At 46.6% G+C, this 26,657-nt stretch overlaps 1 protein-coding gene across 10 annotated transcripts in view; it reads right to left on the reverse strand.

Annotated features, from left to right (window-relative positions):
* The window catches only part of dennd5b (DENN/MADD domain containing 5B), a 64,268-nt gene extending 40,441 nt beyond the window's left edge, over nt 1–23,827 (reverse strand). For 6 of the 10 annotated variants that reach the window (XM_031583134.2, XM_031583133.2, XM_031583132.2 and 3 more), the window contains exon 1: nt 23,432–23,826. In XM_031583134.2, coding sequence (XP_031438994.1) covers nt 23,432–23,540 — 109 coding nt within the window. In that variant the 5' untranslated portion in view covers nt 23,541–23,826. Of the gene's footprint in view, nt 1–23,431 lie in introns of all 10 variants that reach the window. The other 4 variants (XM_031583128.2, XM_031583126.2, XM_031583127.2 and 1 more) reach the window with 1 other exon arrangement.
* Nucleotides 23,828–26,657: the final 2,830 nt, after the last annotated feature.

Below are 26,657 nucleotides of genomic sequence, written 5' to 3' on the forward strand. Positions count from 1 at the left end.
ACCTGGTCTGGCAGACAGGCACAGTTGGCATCTGTCCTGCTCTCCCCCTCTACAGAGAGTGACAGAGAGACTGGATGGCCCGGCTGGCTGGCTGGCTGTCTTTGGATCAGCTCAAGGTCATGGCATCATCAGCGCTTCTGTCCACATCTCTCCCCTGAGCCTCAGCAAGGCAGCCTCTATTACATAATACTTCAGACGAGAGGAAAGAATCACAGAGACGTGTGTGTGTGTGTGTGTGTGTGTGAGGTCTGTGTGTGTGTGTGTGTGTTTGTGTGCAGAGATGAAATCCCTTATAAAAGGAGGCAGTTGATAAGCAAGCACCAACTTTTCAACCGTGCAGATAAACATACAAACACAGCCAGCCATCCAGGCAAGATACACACACAGATAGTGGTCTGTCAATCTGTCACGCTGCAAATCATTAGCTTGTGTTTGATATGCCTTCCTATTTTACGTACATCTTGCTATATTCTTCAAGACCTGCCTTCTATCACTCTTTAAAACTACAAAAACTCAGCAACTCACTCTGTGTGTGTGTGTGTGTGTGTGTGTGTGTGTGTGTGTGTTAGAAACATCTCTTGTTGTACATAGTCACACATACGCACGCAGCCCTGTCACGACCCCAGCTCCTCCACACACACACACACTTACATCAGCACATCCCACTGCAGCATGTCTGTCAGGGGACATTCCTTGTGTAACATTAGTTCAGCACTCACACAACATCAGTGTCAAACAGCACAGGCCGTGCACATTTATGTGGACACTGCAAAATGGGTCACGCTCTCGTTCCCAGTGGGGGAGAAACGTGATCAGGAAGAAGCCAGCGAAGCTGTGCACATGGCCGACTATCAGCACACTACAGTAACACCAACCTAGATAAGCATTACTCTTGTTATACAGCCAGCTAGCATAAGCATTATTCTTGTTATGCAGCCAGCCAGCTAGCATAAGCATTATTCTTCTTATACAGCCAGCCAGCTAGCATAAGCATTATTCTTGTTATACAACCAGCCAGCTAGCATGTTTACATCCATTTCTCTCCTCTCTTCTCCTCTCCTCTCTCGCTCTACCCTCTCTCACTTTGTTTGCTTGCTCTTTTTTTTTCTCTCTCTCGTTCTGGCTCTGTAAGTCTGCTCGGGCTTAAACTGCTTGTTCTACACGCACAATGAGGCTTTTAGCGTCTCCTTTTGTCCGTGCCTGTTTGCTGCTCTCCTGTTGGTATGCGCGAGCTCGCCTCACAAACACCTCCCAGAGGCAGAGGCTGAGGTGAATGCATTGTGCTAGACTAGCATGCGCGCGGTGGCTGCTGCCGCTTTGTCGCCCGCTAAACAGGTAGGATGGCTAAATGGCACGCTTTGTGCTGGGAAGAAAATGTCTTTCGTCTCGTTAGACATTGTGTTCATTTCTGCCTGGTTGGCAGTTAGGCAACCCTCAATGGTCAGCCCGGCTGTGCTGTGCTGTGCTGTGTTGTGTTGGGTTTCACTTCCCTGCCCTTTGGCATTGTAACAAAGATGCAAATATGCCCAATTTGAAAACATATTAGAAATGAACCAGGGCTACATTCATGGCTTTGTTTTCCTTTGTGACACGTCACAGTTTGCTCTGGACTTTGAAGCATGTCCTGCATTGTGTCACTAAGCTCCAGCATGACATTTAAAAGCCAAACATCCCTGATGGGAGAACTGTGTGTGTGTGTGTGTGTGTGTGTGTCTTTGTTTATGTGTGTGTACATACTGTACTGAGATCAGCCACGATGCAGAGTCTTGGTGTGTGTTTGTCTGTTGTCCATGGACTCTGGAATCCGGCCTGTGGTCTCTCTGAAGAGCCATTAGAATGCTATAATAGCAGCTGACCGGACCGGATTCCAGGCAGCTCTTATCGACCGGCCCACACCTCTAGCCCTCCCAGCCCCAGCAGCCTCTCCAGCCACACCACCACCCCTTCCTCCTCCTCCTCCTCCTCCTCCTCCTCCACCAATCTGTGGCCGGTCAAGCCCTTAGGAGCTAAAGAAACCAGTCATCTGAATACATTCACACAAAAGGTACACGTACTACCCACTCAGACTACGCCTCTCTTGATAAAGTCATGTGAATAGAGAAAATGGTGCATTCATGTTTTGCCATGTTTATGTAATATTCCAAGAATATTTCTTAGCTCATTCACCGGATATCCGAGACATGCAAGCGGGTCCTTAATTCAGCAGCAGTGACCTTGCGGAGTCTATAAGTTGCTGATGTTGGTCACTTGGCTTTGCTGCTGATGTGTTATTGAACAGGGGTAATAACCAGGCTCATCGGCTCCATACTCTGATGTAGAACGCTATGGGGATACAGAAAGACGTAACGATGATTGACTGTTTTATATATATATAGCCGTTTACAACGCCAGCACTCCTGCCCATAGTAATGAAGGGATCGATTACTCCCTCTCTCCTCTATAGTCTGGCCTCCGCTCGCTCATCTCCAGAAGCACCACACACACACACACACACACACACACACACACACACACACACACTGGAAGAGAACAAGGGACTACACCATGGAAACTCTATCCACGCACAGACACAAAGGGAAAATGGTCTAATGGAAAAAAGCATACGTTACAGTAGTAAATAATTGCATCTCTGCCTGGTGAATGAAGACATAATCAGGTTCACATTGTGCATAATAAGTGTGGGTGCATATGAAGACATAAGCATGTTCACATTGTGCATAATCAGTGTGGTTGGGCAGGTGACATCTGCAGACTGCCGTCTGTGTTGTGCGTATGTGTGACTGAGAATGGAATGAATGCGTGTGTGTGTGTTTAAAAGCCTTATAAATCAAAACGGCGTAATATGCATATGGTAAGCGACCGTGGTTTGTGTGTTGACATGTTTGTAAGCACGCATGGTAGTGCGAGTGTGTGTGTGTGTGTGTGTGTCTCATAAGCCTGTTTCATATTCAGGTGGTGTTTACGGGAATAGTAGGTTGTGAGGAGGAGGAGGAGGAGGGGAAAGAGACAAAGAGATGAAGAAGACAGATGGGGTGAGGTGAGGGCCAACCCTGCTGTAGTACTGCACTCTGAATGCTGAGAGGCACCGTGTGCAGTCAGACAAGGAGTCAGTTTCCCTCCTGAAACAGGCAATCATCTACTCTCCCCACATTCAAATTGAAAATACAAAATAAATTGATTTTTTTCTTAAATCACAGCTTCCTTCTACCTTCCTTTCCACTCTCTCAGTAATGAAAAACAAATAAACAAACAAACAAACAATGGTGCACACACACACACACACACACACACACACACACACACACACACAGACCCTAGAGGTCTTAGGATGCCATGAGATCAGTGTGTGGTCTGCCTTGACGTGCTGGCAGGGACCGTGACTGCCAGCCCTGTGAGCCCTGATAACTAGATTAAAGCCCACATCTAGATTACCATGGGGGTCATCCCTCAATCTGCACTCTATCCAAGGAGCACCATACACACACACACACACACACACACACACACACACACACACACACACACGGTCATCCCTCAATCTGCACTCTATCCAAGGAGCACCATACACACACACACACACACACACGGTCATCCCTCAATCTGCACTCTATCCAAGGAGCTCAAGCCACATCTGTGCCAGTCGCCTCTCTGCTGGGAAAGTAGGAGTGTGTGAGTGTGTGTGTGTGTATGTATGTGTGTGTGTGTGTGTGTTTGTGTGGTATTTATGCACACTCATGGAAATCTATCCTCTCATGGATGTGTGTGGTGTGTGTTTGTGAATGTGTGTGTGTGTGTGTGTGTGTGGTGTGTATGCACACTCTCTCTATAGGGCTATACATTCTGAGTTGCCATCACACTGTATTGCGTAAAAAGTCACTAAATCCCTCATTCTCTGTGTGCATGGACTCACATGGATGCAGTCTTCACACACACACGCACACACACGCACACACACACACACGCGCACTAACTCGCTTCAGTACCACACACACGCGAACTAACTCGCTTCAGTACCACACACACACACACACACACATTTTCCTTCCACAGCTCTGGCCAGGCCAATGACAGCCACATCCACACCACTCTTGACTTTGATCAAGAGTTACCAAGAGCAGCCTCCAGGCAGTGGGCCTCCACTTGATAAATGAAGAGGGAAAGGGCTTCTAACCACATCTATTTATCAGGGCAAACAACAGCCCAAAATGCCCACTACCCCAACACACACACACACACACACACACACACACACACACACACTCTGTTATTTTAGGTAATAAAATATCTCCAGACGCTGACTCCATTTCACACATGGCTTGTTCTTTGTAAAGCGCTGATTTCACAGCGTCCCCTTGACTTCTGCGCTACAGAAAAGCTGGCAACCTATCGGCAGCCTGCAACACCATCAAGACTAACACGTCTGGCAACCTATCGGCAGCCTGCAACACCATCAAGACTAACACGTCTGGCAACCTATCGGCAGCCTGCAACACCATCAAGACTAACACGTCTGGCAACCTATCGGCAGCCTGCAACACCATCAAGACTAACACGTCTGGCAACCTATCGGCAGCCTGCAACATCATCAAGACTAACACGTCTGGTTGCTAGGCAAGCCGGTGCTCTGCCCCCTGGTGAAGGCGAGAGAGAGAGATAAAGAGAAGCCCATTAAAAGTGGATGAGACTTGGTTGGCCTGGTGGTATAAACACAGCCCCCTCCCCATCCCAAATTAATTCCCCCCAAACCTCTCTTCCCCCCCCCCCGGCAGTTTGGCATCCTGATCATGTGCCATCAGGCCCACCTTTTTTTGCAATGAAACAAAAAGCACTAGGAATGAGGCAATTAAAAATGAAATGAAATGAAATGAAACCCAACATTAGAAGCAAACTAATGGGTTTGTCCCGAGACCCAGAGACATACCTGAACAAACACGCACGAGGCCAGTGGGGGTTATTGCAGCAGTGTTATGCAGACTGGGGAGAGATGTTCATGAGGAAACAGGCTACTAATACGCGCTTCTGAGTCTTGTCCTCAAGTGGCCTGACCGCAGAGGGATGCAACGAATCAGACATGCTAAACACACACCAAAACAAAAACAAAAACAAAAACATCTTCCGAGGAGAGAGGTGACTCGCAGCCTATCAAAGCGGTGCTCTCAGAACATGCTACTGGCCTTCACACCGCATGAGCAGATCCTGATGACTCAGTACTGAATTTGAATAGGGAGTGTGATTTAGGGCAGGACAGGACAGGATAGTTTGCTTGCTAACATGCTAACATAAGATAGATAGGCTGGCAGACACCTAACAAATCATTGTACAGTGTCTATTTCTCAGGTAATTTCAAAAGAAATCTAAGGAGGAAATAAAGCCAAACAAATTCCATTTATATACAAACACCGTTATCTACCGAATTTAGTTCGCCATCTCAGCAACATGGGGTCACGCCGCCTTCACTCCCACGCGCCATGTTGCATACAACAGACCTCTCGCCTACTTTCTATCTTCCCAGCCTAGTTGGCAACGCAGCGGTCTCTTGTTGCCGTAAATCATCAACTCGCGTTGAAAATCAATGGCAGCCGGTCATTTTTGTCTCGCTACTGTGACACTCGTGTGACCAGGGGGTTATGCTGGATTAGGGCCCATGGCCTCAGTATGGGAGTGGGTGTCAAAAGAGAAGTTACTGCATTCTCTTGGTAGAGTCTGACTTGTGCTGCTAGATATATCTGTATCTTCAGCCATTTGACTCTTCCAAAAACATAAGAACATAAACTGAGACTCGGGTTGAATGCACATGGCAGGTGTGTTCTTTATGCTATGTTCAAAAAGCCACAGTTCTACAATCAGATTGAAAAAAATTGCAATATAAAATCGCCCCGCTTACAGCATTGCAATATACTGAATCGTAACCCCTGTATCATGACACGTTTTGTTTTGCCGGATTCGTGCCAATCCACAGCCCTAGCCATCAGTGGAGATAACAGGAGAGCAGAGGCTCATGGGTGATTGAGAGGTTTCATGCTCATGAGAGATGACAGGGTGGGGTGGGGGGGGGGGTCAGGCAGCCAGGTGCAGAACAGAAGGGGGAGTGTGTGTGTGTGTGTGTGTGTGTGTGTGTGTGTGTGTGTGTGTGTGTGCACTGCTCTCTGGCTCTCAGGCATGCAGCCCATAGAGCAGAGCCCAATGATAGCAGGAATAAAGAGATAAAAGGCCCAGACAGACAGACACACACGTGAAGCTGAGAAATGACTGGAGTAATAAATACATTTCAAACACCGAACTTCACTTACTCCCCTTCCTGTCCTCTCGCTCTTACTCCCTCTGTTCTCCTCTCTCTCTCTCTCTCTCTGTTCTCTCTCTCTCCCTCTGTTCTGTTCTGTTCTCCTCTCTCTCTCTCTCTCTCTCTCTCTCTCTCTGTTCTCTCTCTCTCCCTCTGTTCTCCTCTCTCTCTCTCTCTCTCTACCCACCACCCATTCTCTTACTCTCTCTGTTCTCTCTCTCTCTCTTACTCCATCTGTTCTCCTTTCTCGCTCTTACTCCCTCTGTTCTCCTCTCTCTCTCTCTACCCACCACCTATTCTGAGCCCATCTCAACCTTGAGTTCCCATCAAACAAAGCTTTCAGAATCTGAATAGAAGCAAACCACTTGGCACTGCCTCTCCGTGTGTGGTATAGCATGTGAGGCCGTCCCTGGCCCCGGGCGCCCGTGCTGACCGACCGCTGGCAGAGCCCGGAGCTGCCCGGTGTTGAGCGTGGGCCAGCTGGGAGCGTGAGCAGCATCCATCACTGACACTCAAGGCTCAATAAAGTCACTCCTCAAAGAGAGAGAGAGAGAGACTGTAAAACACCTTCACATCCTAGCAGGGGGGGATGTCGGAATCAAGCACACATTATGCACCTTCAATTGAGCCTCTTAAATGCACTAAATACACATCACAATAACTCACCCCAAAGAAATAGAAAGAACTAGATCTAGTTGAATAGGAGTTGCATACCAGTGAATGAAACAGTATGGAAATCACACACAAATATATAATGCCTTCATACTTCAGAGACATATTTCCTCAGCACCAGGAAAACAGGACTGGGGAACAGCACGTCCTGTGGTGCATCGCCAGAGTTAATGACTTCCCCTCTCTCTCTCTCTCTCTCTCTCGCTCTCTGCAGACGTGCATACTGCTCCAGCCCACTGCCTCTCCATTCTTCTCGGAGGTGAGCCCATTTCCCGCGGAGGCGTGGGGGGAGAAGTCCCTTTGAATTGCTAATTAATTTCACACATTAAGTCCAGACACATGAAAGGAGTCCACTCCCATGTCCACTCCCATGGAGAAGAAGTCACCTCTCCACATCAACACCTAGCCGCTGAATGCTCTCTTCATTCATGGCGTCCCTGGTACAAACACCAGGCAGAGAGAGAGAGAGAGAGAGAGCCCATGCAGGTCTGCGTGTGTGTGTGTGCATACACAACGGCTCTGGGATCATGGGTTAATGTAACCCCTAAATAAAGCTCATCCAGTCCCCAGGGAGAGATGTGCATCATTCAAAAGATCACCACTGAGGGAGAAACATCTGCTGACAGGGAGACCAGATCAGCCTCTGCTGAATTAATACAGAATAATTACACATCATGAGAGCATCATACACAAAGGCACACACACACACACACACACACACACACACACACACACACACACACACACACACACACACACACACGGCCCAGACAGTGTTGCATTATTCATGAACTCCATGTTCCACAGACAGAGCTCAAAGTTCAGACACGCAGCACACAAACACGGCGTGCATGGTCATAGGCCATGATTGACAGGCTTTGTAGTCCTGACAACCGGGTGATGAGGGCAGCTGTTTCAGCGTCTGTTGGATACACTGGGCTGCGAGGGGAAGTTGCGTGGACAGCTGCGTAGTCAGGACTAAGACCGACGCGTGATTAATGAAAACAGCACTCCCAACCCAAAAGAGACTTTCAAAGGCTCATTCTCTCTCCCTCTTTCTCTCGTCCCCTCTGCTCTTGACAGATGTCTGAGACTGACGGAAAAGCACTCAGCAAATCAATGCAATTTTTTTAAATGGCAGTCATCATAATCAGTTCAATAAAGAGCAGAGAGCAATTCCTTGTGCCGTTGCATTATGTGCTCTTTGGCAAGAGAAGCAAAACTATTCAGCTCAATTCATCAGAAGTCCAAAGCACGGAGTATAATGTCTTAAAAGCCTTCCTTTTGTACTGAAACAAAACAAGAGAAGGTGTCACTAAAGTGTGTTGGTTAGAAAGCGTCGTCATAGCAATGAGAGACTTGGGGGATTCTGGAGCTCTCCCCTTCATTCATCCTGTTTCTCCCTCCTCCTCCTCCTCCTCCTCCTCATCCTCCTCCTCTTCTTTTACTCATCATCTCTCCTTCTCTGCCCCCCTCCCAATAAAAACCCTCTGTAGTGTTGGCGCTGGTTCTGCTAAGCTCGTTGGGTTTCTGGGCACATTCCGTTACGTGGTGGGGCTTGCACAGACGGCAGCGTGCCAAAGCAGGTGGCGGTGTGCCACTCCACCGCTCCATACAAGAGCAGCCACACAGACCCCGCCAGGCTGGCCATCTGAAAACAACAGCACCCGGCCATCTGCCCACTGACAGGAGAGAGAGAGAGAGGACTCGTCATTTACTAATCTCTTAATTATCATGAATTATCTTTACACGACAAGTCTTTAGTCTTTTATACCCAGCCGGAAGTGTGTGTGTGTATGTGTGAGTGTGTATGTGTATGTGTATGTGTGTGTGTGTGTGTGTGTGTATGTGTGTGTGTGTGTGTGTGTATGTGTATGTGTATGTGTATGTTTCTGTGTGTGTGTGTGTGTGTGTGTGTTTCTGTGTATGTGTGTGTGTGTGTTTCTGTGTATGTGTGTGTGTGTGTGTGTGTATGTGTATGTGTATGTGTGTGTGTGTGAGTGAGTGTGAGTGTATGTTTATGTGTGTGTATGTGTGTATGTGTATGTGTATGTGTGTGTGTGTGAGTGAGTGTGAGTGTATGTTTATGTGTGTGTATGTGTGTGTGTGTGTGTGTGTGTGTGTGTGTGTGTGTTCGAGCACAAAGGGCCCGTCCAGAGTGCAGCCCTAAATGACTGTGATGGCTGAGCAGTGCTCCATGGGAGAGTGATGTCATCACCCTGCAATTCTGGTGCCTTTGTTTGTGTCCCTTTCGCAAGAGAGGATGAGGAGGAGGAGGAGGAGGAGGGGCGGGAAGATGACTCACTAGAACTCAGGCTGTGTGTGTGTGTGTGTGTGTGTGTGTGTGTGTGTTTTCTCCCAATCATTCTCAGAGATTGACACCAAGTAAAGAAAAACCAAATGAAGATGGCAGAGTATCTTAGGGATCAGAGAGAAAAGGATGCTTGAGATCTGGTGGGTTGATTAGGTGGGAAAAAAAAAAAAAAATCATCTGATGGAATCCTCTTCCCTCCATCAGGTTATTGCACGTCCAGTGCCCAGTATCCTTGTTCAATAGCTTTATTTATTATTGTCTTTTCTTGCCTCAGCTTGCCTCGAGGATTTAGTTCACCATCAATCACAATTGCTTGAAATTCCTAAGAAATAACATTTTGCTCAGTCACATTTAATTGCAGCAGTTATTTTTATAGAGCAACTGCCTCCCTTAGGCAAAGGCAGTCTGTTGTTATTGCTGAATGGGGGATGTCAGCCATTATGGGGATAATCAATCGCTCTGCTATTCCAGTTATGTCTGATCCACTCCCAGCCACAGTACTCCTCTTCTTCCTCCTCCTCCTCCTCCTCCTCTTCAAACATGGCACCATGCTGGCCTACATTTTCTTTCAGGGATACTGAGGAAGAGCTTTCATGTGACGTGTGTTTCTCCCTCGCTCACTCCATCTCTCTCTCTCTCAGAGATTACACTGACAGGCATCAATTCACACGCCTGCTGTGGGACACCATTTTGCTTACCCAGAATCCTCTGCCGTCCCCGTCAGCGGCAGCACGAGCGCACACACACACACACACACACACACACACACACACACACACACACACACACACACCACCTACTGTTCTACAGCCCTGATAAAGAGGGATATAAATAGCGAAGGCCCCGCAAGCTGGACGAGCCGCAAATATTCCACTGAGTCAGTCGCAGCCTTTAAATCGCAACATCACATCGAGCATCTCTGTAAAAGGCTGTGTGGAGGGAGAGGGTTCAAACAATGGCATACAAACACCCGGGACGGTGATTGGGATCTGAGGGGCTCATTTAGCAAAGCTCCAGCCTCCGAGATGTGGAGTGCTCTTGGCAGTCATGCTCCACTGCAAGGAGGAGAGAGAGAGAGACCCCTGTCCACACACTGCCTGAGGGACAGCTGCTGCTTCCTGGTCAGCTCTTCACTAAATACCAATGGGAGAGAGAGAGGGAGAGAGGGAGAGAGAGAGAGAGAGGGAGAGAGAGAATACGACAGAAAAATGGAGCACAGCAGTGTGAGAGAGTGAGTGAGAGAGAGAGAGGGAGGAAGTGAGTGTGTGGGAGTGAGTGAGTGAGAGAGAGAAAGGGAGATGGAGAGACAAAGAGGGAAGGAGGAAAGAAAAACAAGCCGATAGCTAGCGGCATTCATATCACATGAGGGGAGGAAACCCAGGCCAAGCTGAGGCTGACCCCCCCCCCAGGGCGAGTGCTCTGCCTGACGTCCCTGCAAGCCCAGGGCAATGAGCCAGAGCACCGCGGCCATTTCACAAGGCTCATTCTCATGGAGCAGCAGAGGCCCATTCAGCTCACTGGTCCAGCAGTTCTGGAGGAGATGGTAAGAAGCCTTTACCCTCCACACTGCCTTTCCAAACAGTTCCGGAGGAGATGGTAGAAGGCCTTTCCCTTCACACTGACTTTCCAAACAGTTCTGGAGGAGACGGTAAGAAGCCTTTACCCTTCACACTGACTTTCCAAACAGTTCTGGAGGAGACGGTAGGAAGCCTTTCCCTTCACACTGACTTTCCAAACAGTTCTGGAGGAGATGGTAAGAAGCCTTTACCCTTCACACTGACTTTCCAAAGAAACGAAGTTCCTCCCTGACTTTCCAAAGTGGAGGAGACGGTAGGAAGCCTTTCCCTTCACACTGACTTTCCAAACAGTTCTGGAGGAGACGGTAAGAAGCCTTTACCCTCCACACTGACTTTCCAAACAGTTCTGGAGGAGACGGCAGAAAGCCTTTCCCTTCACACTGACTTTCCAAACAGTTCTGGAGGAGACGGTAAGAAGCCTTTCCCTTCACACTGCCTTTCCAAACAGGGCACAACCCTGTGGTTCTACTCAACCAACAGTCAGACTCGCTCACTCACTCACTCACTTGGCCTGGCTTCCAGAGGAGAGGGAATCTAGTGCCAGATTTCCAGTGCCAATCTTAAAATACGGCTCGTCAGTGCGTCGTTGTGCAAGCTGCGGAACTCGAGTTATTGCCATGCGGTCATGTAGCAGACACATAAACATACTGGACAAAGACTGGACACATGAGCCTTTTGTACTATTGGAGCAAAATGCACAGAACGCTAAAAGGAGGGAGCAACTGACAGTACACAGAGGATAAATCTGACAAAAACAGATCTCAATCTGTTCATCTCCATCCATCATCTTTAGTGGTCACACAGTCTTTGTGTTGAAGAATGAACCGCAGGGCCTGTGAGTAACCCCCCCCCATTTTCATTATGTCCTCCAAGGTTCTGAGAAAAAGACTCCAGGGAAAGCAAGGGAAGGCATCTTCAAGGCTGCCTGCCTGCTTGCCTGCTTGGTCACGTGTCCATGAGGAAACACAGTGGCCTCCATTAGAGAGAGCCCTCCCGGTACGGCGCTCTTTGTGCAGTTGGGTAAACAACCAACCCATATACCTTCCCCCATGATGCGGTAACGGACAGACAACAGAAATTGTGTTTCTGCGAAGGAAGGTAATTAAAATCAGGGCAGACCGGGAGCGTGTTCCTCTGTGACTAGGGGGATGGGGACTCCTTCCACCCTCGCATATCATTTAGCCTCTGCATCAGAGCCATCTGTCTCCATGGCAACTCCATCATGGAATTGGGAGGGATTAGTCAAAAGACCAAAAATGTCCGCCGGGAAGCCCGACGTTAACGTTATCAGCACAACTGGCCTTGACCCGTCCCTTTCCTTCAGTTAATGCCTTTCTGACCCTATACTCTCACAGTGGAAAAACACAGTTCATGTACAGTAACTATGGGAGACTGCCGCAAAGCAAAAATGACAGGAATCCGGCAGGGGCTGTGCCAGTTAGAACATAAAAGAACGGTGATTTATTTATTCATGGCTAATTTCAGAACTAAAGAAACAAAATGGCCCTGCCGTGTTGAGCTAGCCATGTAGCGCCAAATCACTCATTATCCCACTGGTGTCCAGAGACTGGTGAGAAAAGCAGACGGCTAATCGCTAGTTTAATCCTCAGGTCTTTTTTCAGCCGCAACCAGCCACCAATCTGGCAGCCATTGTATGCAAAGTAAGCACAGAGTGCTGGGTATTCATTCAAATTGAGATATGAAGATGAAAATGATCTCACGCAAAACACCAATCTGGAGCTCAGTTCAGGCCTCACTGCAGGTCTACACAGCATTATTACAACCTGCAATACTTTGGCCCAATTTCATCTGCTGAACAAATAATCACATCGCTCACCTCTGCAAAAAAAATCAATGCAGGCAACTGTCAATCCATCATTCAGAATGGAGATGAACCGTATGGATTTGCCCCACAAGAACATCCTACAAGATGACTACACACATCTGTGTCCTGATCATAACTCACAGACCTTCATTTATCTCAATCTCTCCCTCTGAAGAACATCCCTCTCAAGAACATCCTACAAGATGACTACACACATCTGTGTCCTGATCATAACTCACAGACCTTCATTTATCTCAATCTCTCCCTCTGAAGAACATCCCTCTCAAGAACATCCTACAAGATGACTACACACATCTGTGTCCTGATCATAACTCACAGACCTTCATTTATCTCAATCTCTCCCTCGGACCCTCACTTCCCCCTCCCCCCCGCCCGGGCTGCTGGCTTCAGCCACCGGGGAGAGCAGCGATGCAGGACCAAAAGCCATCAGCAAAACGGACGAGCACATTACTGTGGGAGAGAATGAAGTGTCCAGACAGAACATGTAGAATCCAGAGGGATTGCATAACAGATGTTCGGCATTTTTAGCTTGCCTCCTCGGTCACAGAAATAGTAGAGTTTAAGGGGTTTATTTGTAAAAATTCTCAGGTTCTACAAACAAATGCAGTTGGCCTTCAACAGACGAAAGCAACAATGACTAAGAGAAAAGGGAAGAGTGGAAAAAAAAAAAGCACAAAGCATTGACTGGGTAAAAGAACCGGTGGCATGTTCTACACCAGCCTTCACTGGCTTTGTCACACCGAGCGTGAACAAAGACCAGAGACGACACTCTCCTATTTCATGTTTCTATCAAGTCCTATCCAGTTTGTTCCACATGAGAATGCAAATCAAGCGCCAGGCAGACAGAGACAGACATTAGATAAATATTTCTATTCCCCCGCTCTGCTCTGCTCTAAAATGATGGCTGGCCTCTCTCTGACTGATTTGAATTCCAGCCAATTTGCCGTCCATCACTGCCCCAGCAGTCCGTCATTAGCGAGCTGCTCCTCTCTACCCTTCATAATCACCCTTCCACAGAGTGTCATAATGCTGATCTGCTTAGCCCTTAACTGGAGGGTGACACTATGGGTGAAATACGCTTGTAGTCTTCTGGAATGTTCCCCTCACATGAGGCCTTTATGTATACACACACACACACAGAAGCAAGGCAGAACACACTGGCAAAGTTGTTTTTTGTTGTCAACATTATAGTCACTGGATGTTTTTAACTTCATTAAATGCCTAAAACCTTTAGCTGCCTCATTTTGAGATTATTTCCTGGCAATGTCAACCATGGCTATTAAGGCCTGGGAGCGTCTAAATTCTCTGCCGCTGTCTAAATAAAAAGCACAAATGGCCAGCGCCCGAGTGAGTTGTTATATAATATGTTTTCATGTTTGTTTGGCAAAAAAAAAAAAAAAAAAACATGTTTATTTCCAAAACGGCAGCATAAACTCCCCCAGAGCATCAGCCGAAGTGATCAGCCGAAGCACCACGGAGGTCCAATTTTCCAGTGGTGTAGTGAGAGACGAGAAGACTGAAGAGTGTGTGTGTGTGTGTGAAGCCTCACTCCAGCCCTCAGGACCACATGATCCAAACGAAAAGTCTTAAACCCTCAAGGGAGCGCTCTGTTCTCTGGGGGCGTGTGAATGTCTCTGGGCTGGATGGCCTCGGTGCGCTCATCAACTGAAGATGTTCAAGGCTGGTTTCGCTTTTAAAAACTCTATCAATGCAACAGGCTGGCTTTGTTGTGCTGATTGTTGATGGTGCTTAAAAGTCTAAATGCATGTGTATTTGTGTGTATTTGTGTGGGGGCAGGCACAGACTGACTCCAGATCAGAGTTGGTCTCATTAGGCCAATGAGCCCATTGTGGTCTGTCTACAATGACTCTGACCCTGGCAGCGTCATCTATCTGTTCTTTCCCTCCTCCTCCTCCTCCTCTCTCTCGTCAGTGCCATCCTCACTCCCCCACGCTCCCTAGACTGGCACCACCACTCACTGACCCTACAGCAGAATCAGCGCCTCGCAATAGCACTACCTCATACCCTCCCTCATCCAGCTCACTCTCTGTGACCTACAAAACAAAACTAAATGATCATACCTTTTGATCCTCCTCTCTTCCACTCTGTCGCACTAGAACCATGTGAGCGTTCATATATATATATATTTGCAGTCATTTATACCACGTAGCATTATAATGTTTCTAGAACATATTTCTGTTAGGGTTGACTGTCTGATGGCTGACTATAGAAGAAAACTGTTCCTGCAACAACCTAGCCTCAGCTGCTAGCATGCTTTCATGTTTCTGGTGGACACTACCTCAGGGGAACACAGTTAAAAGCATAGTTTATCATAGCTGGTTGATGTACATCAGATGGCTCTGATTGTTTAGATGATGCTTTGTTTACTAACAGAGACTTGCGGCAGTGGGAGCTATCAGCTGGGAGGAGACGTTCTGACTGGAGGGAATGTTTACTTAGGCTTATCAGAGCACCCAGGTCACCTGGTGAGTTGGAACCCAGTCAAGGGTCAAAGTCAACGTGATCGAGACACTGTGTCACTCAGTCAGCCCACCAATACTCAGAGACAGCTCCAGAGACACACTCACAGCTGTGCACAACAGTGACCCTGTGAAAAGGACTGTTATTATTACCCATGCACCTGCCATATACACTGTACACCTCTGGGGGGGGGAGGTTTAACTCAGAAACAGACTCATATGAAAAATGAATATGAAGCATATTCTAAGAGCAGCAGCTTGCCCAGTATGAACATTCTAGAAGGCCAGACAGATGCTCAACATCCTGGTTCTACATAAATGATTATTTTCATGAACATGTATTTCCATCACTCTAATTCCCACTCACACACACATGATGACATAATAGTGAACAGAGATGAGCTTTTTTTTTGATTTGAACGTGCAATTCACTCTGCCTGATTTATGTGACTGAACGGTACGGACACACTCCCGGTGGACATATTCCTGTAATGGGAGCTTTGTGTGTGTGTGTGTGTGTGTGTGTGTGTGTGTGTGTGTGTGTGTGTGTGTGTGTGTGTGTGTCTCATGTACGGCTGGAGTAATCTGTGAGATGGAGGCCCAGCGGTGCCGTTAAGATGGAGAACTTCCATTATGTAAGCAGATTTACAGCGCTGGTGACATAACACACAGCACAGGGCTATTATGGCGTCCGGTGATTCTGCTGACGGCAGGCTGGAAATGGCAGCTAGCAACATTACACGTCGTTGAATACCAAGGGGGGGGGGGGGGGGGGGCACATAAGTAGCTTTGTTTTCACACCGAGTGACACTTTACACATAGTAACGGCATCAAGGTGGCAGTTCAAATGTGGAAGGGATTATTTGTGGCTGGACGTGTGGCTAATGCTTGTTTGCTATTTCAGAGGTCATGGTCAGATGTCTTGGTTATAGCTTTGGTTTCTCTTATGAACAAGCATAAAAAGGAAAGCACCCCCTTCAGTACTGCTCAACAAAATCACAAACTTCAAAAACCCCACTCTGACAAAAGTCCCTTGCTGTATTACAAAAAAAGGTTGTCCGATTGACACCTGTAATACACAGAAAAGAGTACCCATGGCCACAACATGTCATACCAATCAGTGAGTCAACAAAACAATCAAACTAGAGGGGCCGATTCTCATAGTCAGACTAAAAACCTGGTTTACGGCCGCCTTCATTTTACTGACTGCCGTACACTTCAAGCGACCACTGCTGAGGTAGGCATTTCACTTGCCATAACACATTACACACAGTGATGGATTCATATAACACAAGGTTGATCTTTATCAATTAGCCCAGTCTGTCCATCATGGCATCTTCCTGCTGCTGCTCACACTGACCACGACATCAATACAATACGAGCGTCGTGATGGAGAGAGCAGAGCAATGCGAAGGCCCTCGTCCCTGGGAAGAAAGTCTGGTCAGCGTTGAGCGTGACGCCAGCGGAGAGGAGGTGCGTTATGTCACATTCACTGCTGAGCCATTTCAGAAAGTGTAGCCCTGGCAACCACCGCGTGCAGTGAAACGGGCGCCGACACAGACGTGCAAAGCGGGATCGGCGGAGGCAACCGGAAGATGAGTCAGCACAGTGGTATTGCCTTGCTGAGGGTGCTTGGTACCGCTCGTGATCTCAGCCCACGTGGCTCTCTCAGTGTTGGATGTGTTGGCCATCACCGCCTACATATAATAAACACAATCACAGTCATCCCTGAGAAAAACAAGAGACCTGGGAAAACATGTCTAAAGACAAGGGAAAGGGAAAGGCAAGTCAAACCAGGTTTAAGTCATGACAGGTCGTGACAAGTCATACGACGCCGACACCTCTCTCAAGATCTCTACAGATCAGAACAGCTCTTCCTATCAGATACTGGGATGAAATATAACTGTGACATTTGCAGAGGCCCCTGTGACTGTTTCCACAGTGTTCAGATATCTGACAAAGATGTTCAGATCAGGCCGTGTGCAAACCTATGTTCCACTGATGACGACAACACAAAAGAATGGAGTTGTCCCCACACAGCCACACTCCTGTACTGTGGGCCCCATGTGACCCCCAACCCCTTCACCCATCGGCAGCTGAGCGAGACAGAGCATATGGGCTAGGAGGTCGAAGGCCAGACAGGCATTCGTATGTCAATAGCACATCCCATGATTAACTGCTCATTTAAGAGGGGGTCTTTTACTGGAGCGTTTACTAAGCAAGTGGCAGACTCTCAGCTAGATACCAATCTTAAGAAAACTCTTTTTTTTTTTTTTTCCCCGGAAGTGGTTCAAATCATGATTACAAGGTAGTTACTAAGGAAACTAGATGCAATGCTTTTAAGAAAACCCCATGGTGGGCAGGAAGCAATACTCTTGAGGCGATTCTGTTGGGTCCACTGCTTAAAGACAGGCAATTTTAGCTTTAATATGAACGCTATGAGCGCTGACGTGAGAAGTATAGCTGGGTCGCAGCAGGGGGGCCCCTCGTCACTGCCACTCCAAGGTCGATGGAGAGCTCATGGAAACATGATTGCTGGGTTGCACATGGCGGGTGGAAGTATGCCTTTGTGGCCGTGCAAGTAATGGATTTCTAATGAGATGGTTGTCATCATGTCAATAAAGAGAGAACCCATGTTAAAGTTTTGGGCCTTGAAAGAAGGATTTGGCCCCAATAGACATATGTAGATCAGTGTCTGCATACACATGGCCCTATACCATTACATTTCGTTGCCTCTGTACCTGTACTCTGTGCAATGACAATAAATTGAATCAAATTGAATCCAAAATACACATGTAGTTCAGTGTCTGCATACACATGGGTGACATGTGCTTTGGGATGTGCTTTGGGTGTGCATGTGTATATAGTATACATGTCTGTTAGGTCAAATGTTCATGTTGAGATGAACCCTAGATCAGGCCTGGGCAGCTTAGCAGAGCCGCGATCAGAGGGGCCTAGAGGGGCCATCTGAAAGGATTACGCTAACAGGCTTAACAAAGCCAGGGCTGTCAACTCCTATCCATCGCTACATTTTGCCATCCCTGTAAAAAATAAAAATAAAAATAAAAACAAAAATACACAAGGCAAAGATGAGCCACCCCAGCATTGGTAACTGCAGTGTTCATTCAACCAATGATGAAAGGCCAAGAGCATGAAGACAGACTTCACTCAGTACAACACACAACAAGAGAGCACTTTTCTGCCCTTGTGCCTACAAAATGGCCTCGAGTCCCCTCTCGCCTCTTCCTTTTTCTCTTTGTAGTCCAGAGTGTCACAGAGGGAGACCAAGTGCACTGGGCATTGTGGACCGTATGGAGGTAAAAGAGAACCTTACGTCATTGCCCTCCCTGGGGGGGTCCCTGGGGGTGGGAGTGGGGGGTGGGGTGGGAGTATGGAGGTTTGTCAACGTTAGTGTAGCTACTTAGCAGACTACCATCCAGGCTGGCCATTCCAGCCAGATGGCCTGGGCTGTAAGCCCTCTCAAAGCCCTTTGTGCTCTCTCTCTCTGCAGTGAAGCATCAGTCAGACGTGCCAACTGTAGCTGAGGAGAAGGAGACTAGCCTTCTAGCTCACCCCATCTACGGTCCATAAAGCCAGGTTTATTAGTTCTGTTTGAAGTCAAGGACAATGGCAGTCTCACGATGGTGCTGCTTCAGTTAGACTACCTAATACCCCGAGTTATCCTAATTATCACAGAGCTCCAAACTGACCTGTCTCTTTGATATTGCCTCATTACAGGAAGGCCAATGAGGAGATAAGAGGTGCGAGTCTTGGCCCAGGTGTAAAGAGATAGAGACGGCTTGGTGGGGGGGGGGGGGGGGTCCCCCACTGAATGCCAACCGGTCCCTCGAGGACCAAGCCCTGCTGAGGATCTCACAGGAACCACCTGCAGAACCAAGAGGAAGGACAATAGGCTATGGCCCCGGATGTGTGCAGTAGGAACTGAGAACGAAGTTACTGCAGCATGACGATATTCTTCTGCTATGCAAAGCACTGCAAACATCTGAACGTGCTGGTATCCTCAACAGTGTGTGGGTGAGGGAGGAACTTCCAGCGAGCATAAAACATTAAAACGCTAGTATCTTTCTCCTCCGGCTGCCAGCCTCACCTCCTTAAAATAGCTCTGTGCTTCTCACCTTACAGATTCCCTCTTTCCTCAGCACAGAATGCCCTGCGCGTGGAATGCACGTCATAGTACAGGCTTCAAACCCCGTGCCAGAGTGAGACTATTTATACTCCCTTTATTCAAAAGCTTTCAAGTATTGAATCCATTTCCATCCAGTCTCGTACACGGAAACCTTAGAGAAAGACCAAACCGAGCACCTCCGGACCCCTCTGGTCATATATATATACAAACCCAATAAAAGGCAATTTACCAAGTAGTCGTTTTAAAAGCCTTTGGGATCTCTTACAATATTGGACCATGACTAATAAAAGGCAACCATCTCTGAATGCAAACACAAGCTCCGACAGATGGGGGGGGGGGGGGGGGGGGTGGGGGGTGGTCTTAGTAAACACAGACAGCAATGCAGTGATTTATCTTCAATGTATGAAATGGAATGTGCAGAAGGAATGTTATGCTCAAACCCTATTTCCTCACAAGACACCACAGATGAGGGTCATAGCCTCGTGTGCAGTTGCCCTTCCCGCAGGCCCAGACCAGACAGCCATGTGGAGAGGACATTCCAGACACAGGGCCACTAGCATTCTACAGCTACAACAGCCACACAACATCAGACACAGGGGGGTAGAGAGAGAAAGGAAGAGAGAGACTGTGTGTGTGTGTGTGTGTGTGTGTGTGTGTGTGTGTTTGTGTGTGCGTGTGAGAAAAGGTTGCTGTGTCTGTTTGCATAATCAAATCAGCACATTGGCTTTGCACAGCTCTCGCAGCTGCTGCGCCGGGAAGAGAAAGCAACTGTCCCCCAACACAGCACTGGCAGCTCCCTGGGGCAGGGGACAACCACCACATTAATACGCAGCACACACACACACACACACACACACACAAACATGGAAGGTGGCCACAACCACAAGCACAAGGTCATATTTCACACTTCAGTACATGTTCTCTTTTCATATAATCAACAGCTCGAAATAATTAGGCATAGCTAAAAAGGTCAGCTGAAATATGCAGTAACAAAAACAGTTCATATACCTCAAGCTTATTTAATGTGAACACAGCAGCCTAGGCCTGTGCCATCTCACTGTGGCCATGACTGAACGAAGGCTAAATGCTAAATAAAGTTACATGTGAAGGACAGTCGAGAGAAACCCCAAACTTGTCACCATGATGTTGCCGATTCTCATGCCGTGGAGAACAGAGGAGTTTCAGCTACGTATGGACAAGGGAGAATGAGTAGGAGTATGTGTGTGAGAGAGAGAGAGACACACAGAGAGACAGAGAGAGAGAGAGAGACACACAGAGAGACAGAGAGAGAGAGAGGGGGAGAAAGAGAGAGAGAGCAAAAGAGGGTGCGTGTCAGCACGGACACGAACGAACACTCAGGAGATACCCGACAAGCAGCCATGCAGGCGATCCACAGGAAATCTGCCCCTATGGCCAGAACAATGGGCCGGGGGAAACAGGGCCACCCCCCACACAAAGGCAGGGCCAGATACTCTTAACAGTGACGGCCCAGTGGAGCAGAGACAGAAATAAACAGCAGCTATGAATGAGGGTCACGCGTGCGTGCTGTACTGTACTCCAGTACTGAGGTATTTTATAGGCATGCCAGACACACAGAGCCAGCGATGAGAAACTTGATACAGAGTTGAGTCAGAGTCGTGGAAGTATGTCTGTAAGGGTTAACCAGATGATCCATCCTCTGTGTTGGGGGAGTGTTTGTGACTGTTGATGACCTCTAGGCTGTTCACTCTAGGCAGTGTCATGGGAATGGTTGTTTGATAGGAAACAAGGAGAGAAGCGGGCGCCAGTGGTACAGGAGGTAGAGAAGTCGTTTAGTAATCAGAAGGTTGCTAGTTCGATTCCCTGTCGAAGCGTCCTTGAGCAAGACACTGAACCCCTAATTGCTCCTGATGTGCAGTGTGCCATCAGTGTAAATGTTAAATGTGTATACATTGTAAGTCGCACATATGTAAGTCGCTTTGGATAAAAGCGTCTGCTAAATGACTAAATGTAAATGTAAGCGTCTAGTTAATGGGCCATATACGCCACACGCCCACTGACACACCAACCCCCCCAACAGATTGGGTCACAATATGCTTCCAACGATCACGTCAACATCTCAACCCAGGCAGCTCCAGATGCAGCCACAAGTGTGTCTCGCGATGATGTCCCATGGCCAGCGTCTGGAGCTAGAGCTCCTCTACGCCCTTCTCAAATATATTCTGATGATGTGTGCTCTTAAAAAAAGGGGACAGACGGGCATCAGCCAGACTGCTTTGTACCCCAACAGGGCAGCCTTAAATCCCACCCTAACCCTTTCAAATGCTCCTGCTCTCAAACTTAATGTGCTTCTGTCCAGAGATTTAAGGCAGAGAGAGGGGAAGATACCCCAGGTTTTGACAGGTAGCTATGGGCGGGCTATGCATAAACCTCAGCCACTGACGGTGAAGCTACTGAAGGTAATGTTGGAAACTTTGACGTCAAATCGACACAGCTCTCTCCGAATTAATTTAACTTATTAACTAGTAGTAGTAGTAGAAGTAGAGGTCTTTATCTACACCACCTGAAATTTGGCAACATTCTGAAATGTTTTTGATACTTAGAAATTACATCAGAGGCTAGCTGACCATCATACTCAGAACCCAAGGAACATTTTCAGAAATGGGACAGTGACATCCGTGATTGCTCTCTGGCTCAGCTTCTGCCCTCCGTTAGCCATGCTAGTGTAAACAAGAGCAGACAGAACACGCTGGCCTGGTTTATTCAACCCAGGGCCAGACAGGCTGGGGTACTGGGTTGCCCTCTATAGCAGCAAAGTTCTCCCATATGGGCAGTGTGGCGAAGGCCAAATTGTCCCATGTCAGGGATTCTAAGTCGGACATGTACAAGAGAGGAATCCATCCAAATAATGCACCCCCCACACCCCCCAAAACAAGTCTACATGACTACCAACATGGCCTATAGATTTAGCTCACTGTCTGGGGCTAAAGATTCCCACCATTTAATCCTCCAGAAGTCAGAGATTACACCACCCATAACACCACCCCCAATCAAAGCTCCCCAATCACTCCCAATGCCAAACAGAGAGAGAGAGGGGTGGGGGGGGCAAACAAGGATGGCACAGAGGACCAAACACAGGTATAGCTCTAGGAAAACAGATATTGTTTGGAGCAACCAAGTACAATCATTTAGACAGTTGAAGTTTCATCATTCTGCACTTTGTAAACAAACAGCAGGTCAAAGTGCAGCTATTCTGACCTCACTGATGCTGTTAGCACCTATTCCTAACAGTTGTGTTGCATGAACATACATGACAACAAGAGCTAAACAGCATAGCTTCACACACACACTACTTATTTTGTCCACTGAACTCTGATTCCCTGAACATAATGGAATAAAATGCCTTGATTGCCACCTGTAAAGAGTATCAAGTTGAGAAGATTCACTTGCTATTCAGATTACTTCTCATTTACACACAAACATAGATACAGATCTACACCCACACGGAGAAAGTGTGCCTTGAAAGCGAATGTCTTTTTAACATGATGTAACATGAATGGCGAACACCCACACATAACATGAATGGTGAAAACCTAAAAACCTTTCAAGACCATTCACAGGAGTAAAATGATATTTAGCTCAAACGAAACAATCACTATAATAACTACCTACATCAGATCGTCATCACAAACACATTTATTACGCAGCTTCTGTTACACAAAAGGTTGATCAAGCATAATATTAAGCATAATACAAATAGTCTACTCCACTGTTCGAACAACATGAAATCGTTAGAGTCTAACGCTAAATTCTTTAGGACTGTGTGTGGTTACATTGTTGACAAAGGCTGCCGCCTTTGCATCTCAGAGTTGAGAGTTTGGTGTGCTAACCGTTCAACTTTCTTTCAGTCGAACAGTTTTGGCAATACAAAAGGAAATAGTAGGGTAAAGCAATCGATTAGTCCTCTCAGTACACTAGACAAAACAACTTTACAAACCGACCTCTTCATGGTTTGAATGTCTTACAGCTCTATGCCGCCTTCGACAGAAGCACCATAAAGAAATCCAGTGTCCAAACAAGCGGAGCTGGTGTTAAAAAAAACACACACATTTTGTGCAGTTGTTAAATAAGCTTACCGGCCAATTCGTCTGGTTCCAACCCAGTCTCGGTGTCTATTCCACATATCACGAAATAATGGGCGAAGCGGCACGGAGCCGACCCTGTCCCCGTACTGTTCACGCTCATCCTCGCTCAAAATGGATCGGGTTGGTTGACTTCAACACTTCAAAGAAAAGAGCTCCATGGAAGGCAGCGAAACCTAATAAGTTCGAATACACTTAACAGTGGGGTCGTAATACAGTTTTGGTGGTCGTAGTTTCCTTAGGTTTGTTTTCGGATTTGATTTAGCAGAGGCTGGCGTGAAAAGCGGAGCTCCTTTGGCCCGCTCTGTCTTGCTGCCCTGTCAGTTCTGTTCTAAACGCTTCGTCTACAAGCTTTTGCTCACTGCCTCGCTCTCGGCCTCCGAGGGTGGGAGCTCGAGAGTGGCTATTTGTAATCTTGGTCGCCACTAGGGGGCAGGAAAATACCTTCGAAATTATTGTGGAGATATAAGATTTAGTTTTTCCGAAGTGTACTCATACTTCATGTCGATCAGGCAAACGCGTCAGAAACCTTGAAAAAAAATTCAGTGCTCAACACATGTTTGTAAGCTATATGGTAAAAAAAAAAAGTTGACAATAGAGTTAAGCCTTGATTTAATAATAAACACAACCATCCATGGATAATAATGAACCATTATTTTACTTAGCTAGGCAATAATGATTTATTCTCCATCGAATTGATTTATTTTCTTACACATTCATATCGGCGATAAACCATAAATCAAACCATTAAAAACAAGAAATGAAATGAGAATTAGCCTAAAGTCTACCGCCTTTTCCAGACTAAAGAAAGAGCAACAGAAGAACAGGAGAAGCAACAGAGCCCAGACAGCTAAACATGGATCTGTAGTCTTTGTTTACAAATTTGTTTACATTGTTTACTGAGTCAAATAATAAAATGAAGAAGGGTAAAAAAAGACGACTTAATTTTATTTTTTACATACAAATTTAGAAATTTTACTTGGTTGAAGACAAAAATATTGCCTGATTGCATTGGAGATTTCTACTGCCCCCTTGCTGAATAATTGCTTTTCAAACTGAAAGCACTTTAAAGTGCAATACAATAAATAGTGAAAGTTATTGCTCATTACACATGACAATGATCAGGGGACAAGGTTACATTGCATTTCCCATACACCACAGTGCTGCATTTAACACTGATAGCGTTTGTATTGTAACTGTGATGTGTTTGTGACTGCATTATCTAAATATACTTATTTCTTCTCCTAACAAAGACATTTGATCATTCTTCCCCCTATAGTAAATATTTAATTCTTAGAGCAGTACTTCATGTCTGTTAGTATTAGTGTGGGGAAGAGAGAGAGAGAGAGAGAGAGAGAGAGAGAGAGAGAGCAGTACTTCATGTCTGTTAGTATTAGTGTAGGGGAGAGAGAGAGAGAGAGAGAGCAGTACTTCATGTCTGTTAGTTTTAGTGTGGGGAAGAGAGAGAGAGGGAGAGAGAGAGAGAGAGAGAGAGAGAGAGAGGGAGAGAGAGAGCAGTACTTCATGTCTGTTAGTATTAGTGTAGGGGGGAGAGAGAGAGAGAGAGAGAGAGCAGTACTTCATGTATGTTAGTTTTAGTGTAGGGGAAGAGAGAGGGAGAGGAGTTACTTCGACAGCAACACAAATATTAGGTGCATGTCATGCATGGCAAATGCATCTCGTAAACGTTCTCATATTCTCAGAATAAGGGCAGCTCGATTGACCCTGTCTGGTACGCCACCAATGTTAGGAAGGGTTTAATATCGTCTTTGTCTCCATCTAGTGGTCAGAATGCATATGTGCAATTCATGTCAAAACATTTCTCACATTTCGTTTTTGTGACCAGTACTAAAACACTTAGAAGGCATCACCCATGCAACTAACATATATAGCCATATGTACTTGTCATGTACAAGACCATTTCTGATTACTAGAATTAATGGAATGACATGATCTCTGTATTTTCTGCAAAGCTAAATAAAATGGAAGACTTTCTCATTCTCTTTATATTTTATGAAACAGGTCTTCGGGGTAATTTAAGCTTTATAGGCACATTATTTCACTGAATCTTGTTTAATTGTTCAGGGGGCAGAATATAGCATACATTACTATACCATATCATTTAGGGATCTCCACTTTTCTCCTGTAACTTTCTCATTTGTACAATTACACAATCCTCAGAGATTCATCTCACCCTTTATTATTACCAAGGGGACTGTCACCTCCATCAGTTGCACACTGTACAATGGTGTTATATGTGGTAAATGGTACATTTGTGGAGGCAAGGTCAGCAGGTCAAATGGCCATACCCGCTGAGAATCAGGGTGGGACATGTGAAACAGCGGGATTCAGTCACCCCTGCCAAAATCCACTTATTCCCACCATCGCTAAGGTTCAGTGTCTATTAAAAGAATGGAGTTGTTTTAATCAGCTTCTATCCATACAGTGCATCCAGAAAGTATTCAGACCCCTTCACGTTTAATTATGTTGCAGCCTTATGCTAAAATCATTCAATATATACCCAATACCCCATAATGACAAAGCAAAAACAGCATTTGGGAATTTCTTCTGGAAATGTATAAAAAAGAAAAAACTGGAATATCACATTGACACGTGTTCAGACCCTTTCCTCTGATACTTGAAATATAGTTCAGGTGCCTCCCATTTCTCTTGATCATCTTTGAGATGTTTCTACACCTTGTGGTAAATTAAATTTATTGGACATGATTTGAAAAGGCATGTCTACATAAGGGCTCACAGTTGACAATGTATATCAGAGCAAAAAAACAAGTTATGAGGTCGAAGGAACTGCTTGCAGAGCTCAGAGACAGGACTGTCTCAGATCTGGGAAAGGCTGCAAAACAATTCTGCTGCATTGAAGGTTCCCAAGAGCACAGTGGCCTCCATAATTCTTAAATGGAAGAAGTTTGGAAGAACTGGCTGCCTAGCCAAGCTGAGCAATCGTGAGAGAAGGGACTTGGCAAGAGAGGTGACCATGAACCGGATGGTCACTGTGGCCGAGCTCCAGAGATCGTGTGTGGAGATGGGAGAAACTTCCAGAAGGACAACCATCACTACAGCACTCCACCGATCTGGGCTCTATGGCAGAGTGGCCAGACGGGAGCCTCTCCTCAGTGAATACACACGAAAGCCTCCTTGCAAAAATCATCTGAAGGACTCTCTGGTCTGATGAAACTGATATTGAACTGTTTGGCCTCAA

The sequence above is a fragment of the Clupea harengus genome, chromosome 16 (assembly GCF_900700415.2).
Source record: "Clupea harengus chromosome 16, Ch_v2.0.2, whole genome shotgun sequence".
NCBI lineage: Eukaryota > Metazoa > Chordata > Actinopteri > Clupeiformes > Clupeidae > Clupea > Clupea harengus.